Source organism: Cicer arietinum, chromosome 5 (assembly GCF_000331145.2).
Source record: "Cicer arietinum cultivar CDC Frontier isolate Library 1 chromosome 5, Cicar.CDCFrontier_v2.0, whole genome shotgun sequence".
In the NCBI taxonomy this organism is placed as follows: domain Eukaryota; kingdom Viridiplantae; phylum Streptophyta; class Magnoliopsida; order Fabales; family Fabaceae; genus Cicer; species Cicer arietinum.
The window spans coordinates 74,167,379-74,175,044 of NC_021164.2; the positions used below are offsets into that span (position 1 = coordinate 74,167,379).

Here is a 7,666-nt window from a genome sequence, read left to right on the forward strand (position 1 = left end):
TATATATATATATATATATAAAGTTGATGTTGTTAAAACACATTTGCTTATGTTCCAGATAATGCAACATATGAGCAGGTACAACATCACTATATAATGTACCTATTGCGCTTGATTGGGGGTTTGGTGATTCATGAAAAATGTTGCAATAAAGTTTATTTGATGTATCTCCCCCTGTTGAAACATCTTCAACGTGTTCAACTATATATTTGAGGTTCAACTTGGTTGACAAACTTATACAAACAAATGTATCGTGCAACTGCACAATCTTATGCATGTATGGGTGAATGTACATTGCTCCTTCAATCTTGGGTATAGTATCACATGTCGTTCATTGCCCTTCATTGCACTAGAGATATATCATGTCCACTAGCAAAGCGGTAAAATATTTTTCATACTAACCCAATAAATTATGTATAATATACTTGTCAAACTTGCTAGACAATAGTTTTATATTCTTTTACTAGATGAATTGACATAAGACTAATCCATTATGAATTCCATATTGGGGTTTTGTTAGTTATAGGTCGAACATTGATCACATGCAACATTACGAGGTTTAAAATTTCACTGTTCAACACAATTTATACTACTTATAATTGTGTCGCCTTACTAATATGTCTTTTGTTTTTTCTAGTTCATATGGATGTCTTACAGTGGTCTTGAAAACGTCACATCGCAACAAGCCTATGATTCAATGATATGGATTGCCAAAACTGCTTTGATTTGTTTCTCAACTGTAGAATGACATGAAACAGATAGAGTCAAATTGCAGTTTGAACTTTCCCATGAAATACCAAACGATCTTGAAAATATTGATACACTTCACTGTCAAGATATGAGAGAGAATCATCTGAAAAATTAGAAAGACATACATATTGCATGGATTCAATTTTGGAACGAACGTAGAAGTCGGTGTCTTACCAGCCAACCGATGCATGAACGTCCAATATCAATAGAGGAGTATATGGTGTGGTATAGACACAACTCCAATATGTACATATCAGTTCCACACCTATTGTGGGACCCACGACGTGGTGTTGCAAAATAGTCAACCCAACCACCACAACGACAAAGGCGTAATAGAACTCGCCCACCGACTCCCTCTGTTACTATTCATTTTCTTTCACCCCAACACAACAACAATTTGAACCACCGAGACAATCATTTCAATTCGCTTCAACTCAACGATATGATCACCAATAATCTCTACATTCAAGCGACCAATATTTTGTGAATAACTTATTTGGTGCAAACCTAGATACGACTAAGTCGGCTGCTTGTTATATTAATGGTATGTACTCATTTGATGTTCCATCATTCCTCAATCAAGTAAATCCTAGTTCTTCGATGCATGTCGACCTACTAAGTGAGATTGTACATGAGACACGTGCCCCAGTTGACAAAAAAAACCCACCTCCACATCTTCCACGTCGTATTCGTCGACCACCACGATGTGGGACTGAACACCATATATCAATGTAATAAAATTTGTGTTTATTTTTTCCCCACTCATTTTGTATTTATATTTTAATTATAATATTTAATTAAAGGTTATTTTGATGGACTCAATTTTATTTAATAATTATAAAAGTAAAATTTAATTAAATAATAATTATAAAAAAATTAACATTATATTTATTTATTTAATTAAAATAATAATTACTTAAATTAATAAATAATTAAATTTAAATTAATTATTTAATTAAAACAATAATTATTGAATAATAAAATATATATTTATTATGAATGATGTTAACAAAAAAAATAACGTGCTCCATTATGTCATGTTTATAAATTATAACTATCTTCTCTTTTACGTGTGCATGAAATCAAACTCCCTATATTCGTATTTTTATCTATTAAATAACATTACTAATTAAAAAAAAAATACATGTTTAATAATTAAAAAAAATGTACATTGAAAAATCAATTACAGCCACACCGATTACCTTTCACTCAATAAAAAAAAAATCTTTTGAGAAGTCCGTTGTAGCCATTACAACTTTTCATTTTAAAAAAATTAAATTTAAAAAAAAATAGTATTTTAGTATATAATTAAAAAATAATGATAATATAATACTTAATTTTATTTTTAGTGGTAGAATAAAAAAAAAAGCCAAATAAATAAGGTCATCTTAATTAAGTGGCATAACAAATTAATAACAAAATACGAGATGTACATTGTTACGACCAAACTCTACAAAATGACTATATGATATAGCTATAGCCGGCTAGTTCTTTAATTTAGACGATTCTCCAAATAAAATAAATCATTCATCCTCTATATGTTTAAAGATCATGCAAACTTAAAAATCATCCAAGCCATGTGATTGATTTAAATGCTTTACACTTTACTTTAAAAACACGTGCAGAACTTCTCTATTGGCTTCAAGTAGAAATTAAGCACACATAAAATTCATTAATGAATGTGTATCACATTAAAATTAAAATTAAGCAAAACCAATCCTCCTCTCTCTCTCTCTCTCTCTCTCTCTCTCTCTCTCTCTCTCTCTCTCTCTGTTTTTTTTAAAGCAAAACGAAGTCCAAGTTGTATTATAATAGAGTAACAAGTTAAATTTTCAATAGTTAGACTACTAACAAATTTTAGGAACCAGAGCAAGTTTCATCAAAATCGGAGCATTAAAACGATGCATAACAACTTAATATATAAAGATGGAAAACGAAATTTGTAGTTAATCAAAATTTACTTAATAAAAAGTTAATATATAACTTTTTTAAAATTTAATATTATGTCAATAATATTAAATCAATTAAAAAATAAATATCACAAGACATGAACTATATATTAAGTTCTTTTGATTTTAAACTCTAACCAATGGGTAAATTCATAGCTCATAAAACTTGTATATTAAATTATTTTGATTTTTTTATTGGCAAATAATAATCATTAATTAAATTAGAATTTTTTATATTTTTATCGAAATTTGTCTTGTTATTTTTCGACTCTTTCATTTCTTCATCTCTTAACTCAAATTAGGTGAACTATCCAACCCTTAAATTATTTTGAATGATTATAACAAAAGACTAAAACCAAATAAGTATAATCAGTTAAGGAAGGTTCTTACATAAAAAACAATCAGTTTAATAATAATATTATTTTTATAAAACCCTCATAAAAATATTATAATATAAAAAACATATCGTATATTCAATGATATATTTTTTTTCTAAAGTTAGTCTCCAGAACACTGTCAAGATACCATTTGCCCCACAACCGCAAGGTGTAATAGTTACTAACTAAATTAAAACTTTAAATGTAAAAAGCTTCATACATTTGAAATATTTAGACATAACTATTGTTTGCCGAATTGACATTAATCCAAATTGACATAACTATTGTACGAGCTTTGTACATCTAGTGTCCACCAACACAGATATGTAGTCCAAAATGAAATATTGAGCTGGGGGACTACACATTTGCTGAAGCATTTTGGGTTGAGATAAATAAAACCATTTACCTTATAATTGAATTTTTAACTTAAATTCACCTTGAGGACAAAATGAGTTTTGCAATGATGGATGGATGATATATAATATACAACCAACCTTTTGGAGTAGAATTTAACATGTGAAGAAAGATTCTTATGTGAATTTAGATTATTGATTTGAAATTTTTTAGTGTTAGATCACACAACACTATTAATTGTTGAGTTGAGGACTTACGATCTCCACCTTATAATGTACATCTTTTAGAGGTAAGTTAAGGGAGGAGGAAATATTACAAAAAACTAAGACCTGGATGATTCTTTATATATAGAACCATCTTGTATTGTTGTTTTCATTCATGCAACTATCAATGCAATAATATTATGTTTTATGATAAACTTTGTACAATTATTTTTGAAAAATTGGGCATTTGATTAGTAAGGAATGTTAAACTTATAAATAAAATAGTTTATATTTAAGATAAAGTTATAAGGAAAAATGCTATACCAAATCTCATTATTCTTTTAAAAAACTCAGTTATTAGTTAAATTAAAAAAATAAAATTGTAAATAAAATAATTTAAATAAATAATCAAATTGAATAAAAAAACCATACATTACCATATTCTCTTTGCACATAGGTATAGATTTTATTTTTTTAAAGTTTTTTTTGTCAAGTACAATGAAATTACAGAGAAAATAAAATATACAATATCAATGTAAATTAATTTTACATTACCATCAAATAATAAATTATCATTTTACTATGTCATGCCACCAAATTTACTTTTTTATAAATATATTTTTAAATTAATAGTATAATAAGACAAAATAAAGTTTTTTTATTAGATAGAATATTACAATGTGAATATGACCATTAAATTTTTTTATAATACATTTTTCTTTTACAAAATACATCTATCTATCTATAAAAAATTAACCCAAATAAAAGATGTGTTTGATGTTTATTATAAAGAAAAGTTCCACCAAATATATATTTTGGTCAACTAGCATGCATATATATAAAATATTTGTCAAAAAATTATATCAAATATAAATTTTTATAAATAGACATCGAACTCAAGATCCGACACATTCACATCGACCCCCGATGGTAGGGCTTTTAAATACATTTGATATAATCTCATCACGAAAATTTTAGGCCTATGATATTTATTTTTACCAAAATTTCGATATAATAACTTGGTTTAGTGTGCCTATTAAATCTCGTCACTGCTCTGGTGAGTCTATCATCCCTATTTCTCACATATCTCACCGCTTCATTTCATTTTAATTTTAATTTCAATTTAATTTGTTTCCTTTATTTTCTCATTTCATTTCTCACCTTTCACGCTTTGTGTTCCCGCGAATTTCCGAAGCTTCATTTTTCAGATCGCCGGAAAATCTCACACTCAACGGTAAATCTCACTTTCAATCTTCACTTCACACTTCACTTCGATTACTCATAGCTCCCAAAATTTTCCGATTAGCTTAGAAGTTTGTCTTCCAACCGTTCTTAAAATGGTGGATGGGTATTTAGCAACTCTAGGGTTTCTACTTCGTTTTTGTAAATTGGAACTGTTTTTCCGACGATACTTTGCTTGTTCACCGAGAATTACCATATACGTGCTATTTTTCTCCAATTGCTTTGTTGTTTCAGTGGGGAATTTTGTGTATTGTTTTTACATGCTATTTTGCTTAAGATACATTTGAGGCATTCCTAAACACGTGGGTTTATTTGTTTCATTTGTGTTTCAAGTAACTAGTTTTTGTTGGTATCATGTTGTTATAACGTTCTTTTTGGTTGGAAAAGATACTAACGGATGAAATTTTTGTAGCTGAATTTTGGGTTTTAGATTATAGACTTGTTTCTTAGGCAAAATGATAAACTAGCCTGCCATTCTTTTTATGCCCTTGGGTGAATTTTTGCTAATTATAGTGATTATGTTAAGGAAAATGCTAACAACTGCCCTCACTAAGGGGACCTATTAAGGAACTTAATATAGAAGTAGTGTTTTGGAACTTGTGTATTCAATTTCTCAGAAGTTTAAAAAGTGTTATTTTCAGCACAAAATTTCTATTTTTTTATTCATTAACATGTTCCTTTAGAGAACTTGTTAGCAAGACCCTTATGAACCAACAGAGGGTAGCTTGCTCGACAGAATTAACACTTTTTCCTTCTTCTGGTGCACCTCAGGATTTCACTCTTCGTAGCAGAAAATGAGTAGCTTGGTTGAGAGGCTTCGTGTAAGATCAGATCGCAAGCCAATTTATAATATTGACGAATCAGATGATGATGACTTTTTGCTTAACAAACCTGGGACAAGTCAGGAAAAGTTTGAGAGGGTAGTCAGAAGTGATGCGGTACGATACTTGGCTCCCTTTCTGTTTTTATGCTTTTCATTTGAGCTTGTTATACTTATTTTCTTCATTCTTGAATCTTGCTTGGTTATTTGTGTTCAGTGCACTGCTCAGCTTCAAATGGTGACTAATAGTTACTATTTTTCTGTGACACAAGGAACTTGAGTACTTGTTTGAGGCTTTGAGCTGTTGCCGTGTATAGGAATTTTCAGTCTAATTTGAGTTTTGCTGGGTAAACTTTAAAGATATGAGTATCCGGACTTTCTATTGATTGGTAACAAGTGTAGTGGTGCATGATTTTCCCTTAAACTTTTCATTTTCACACTGTGTAATTTGGTATGGAATAATGGAAGTATAATAATCCTAGTGATTTGAAGTGGCTAAGGTTGTAAAGGCAAAGAATCCTTTAGGTCCTGTGGAGCTTTAATGCCCTGTATAGGAATTTTCAGTCTAATTTGAGTTTTGCTGGGTAAACTTTAAAGATACGAGTATCCGGACTTTCTATTGATTGGTAACAAGTGTAGTGGTGCATGATTTTCCCTTAAACTTTTCATTTTCACACTGTGTAATTTGGTATGGAATAATGGAAGTATAATAATCCTAGTGATTTGAAGTGGCTAAGGTTGTAAAGGCAAAGAATCCTTTAGGTCCTGTGGAGCTTTAATGCCCTGTATAGGAGTTTTCAGTCTAATTTGAGTTTTGCTGGGTAAACTTTAAAGATACGTGTATCCCGACTTTCTATTGATTGGTAACAAGTGTAGTGGTGCATGGTTTTCCCTTAAACTTTTCATTTTCACACTATGTAATTTGGTATGGAATAATGGAAGTATAATAATCCTAGTGATTTGAAGTGGCCAAGGTTGTAAAGGCAAAGAATCCTTTAGGCCCTGTGGAGCTTTGATGCCTTGAGTTGAGCAGCGGAAATAACTAGTAAGCGCAGGCCTCTTAAGAAAACAGTATAATATTTGTTTTTCTATATATTATTCACATAAAAATAGAACACTCAAGCAGTCAAGCACAATATTCATATTTTATTATTTCATAGTAAAAATAAAACATTAGCGTTTCAAGTTCAATTTGCAAGCCCTACTTTTCTTTCTCTGAAGAGTCCCAAAGACTCTCTTCTAACACTCTAAATATTTTACCACTTTTAACATCACTGTTGGCAAATTAAATGCCTAGGCTGTTTGGTTTTTAACAGTTACTAATATTGCATCAAAGGAGCTAGATGCACATGCCTCATTGATGGGGCAGTGCCTCAACTAGAAAGTGGTTCTGCTCCTTTCTAGCTTCTTGTTTGTGCCGTAGGAGTGTCTTTGACTACACCGTTCACAACATGTTTTACAATGTAGATTTAACCCATTCTGAGAGATGACATGGAGTAGTCTTAGCTTCTTTTTAGTAATCTGGTAGTAGCTATTTTAGAATCTAGAAGTTTCTTTGTTTGAAGCTAGATGACGTCAGCAAGTCTTGTTTACTTGATGTGTTTTTATTGTTTATTCTGTTTTTTCCCCCTTTTCTTTTTGGTATCTATGATGAGATTTTGTTGTTGTTGAGAAAACTATGATAAAAATGTTATCCAGAGGTAAAAAACAGAGTTACTTGTTTATTCATATAACGAATATTGTTATTCATTTCCCCCCATTAATAATGGCGTTTCTTTTGGTAAACTAATGAACTTTGTTGAAATGAAAAGACGAATACAAAACCATTTTCATAGCTCAAGTTGTGCTTAATAATACTAATACCTACGAGCAAAATCTCAAGATAGATTCCTGCACCCTGTATCATGTTCCAGACAACACAAAACAATGTAAAATAATAGATCCAACATCTCCCCCCCTCCCCCCCCCCAA

General features: G+C 30.3%; 1 protein-coding gene across 1 annotated transcript in view; it reads left to right on the plus strand.

Moving 5' to 3' along the window:
• Nucleotides 1-4,709: 4,709 nt before the first annotated feature.
• Nucleotides 4,710-7,666, plus strand: part of LOC101508564 (CHD3-type chromatin-remodeling factor PICKLE) — a 25,131-nt gene continuing 22,174 nt past the window's right edge. The window contains 2 exon segments of the mRNA XM_027335042.2: nt 4,710-4,867; nt 5,647-5,813. Of these exon segments, the coding sequence (XP_027190843.1) occupies nt 5,670-5,813 (144 nt within the window). The 5' untranslated portion in view covers nt 4,710-4,867; nt 5,647-5,669.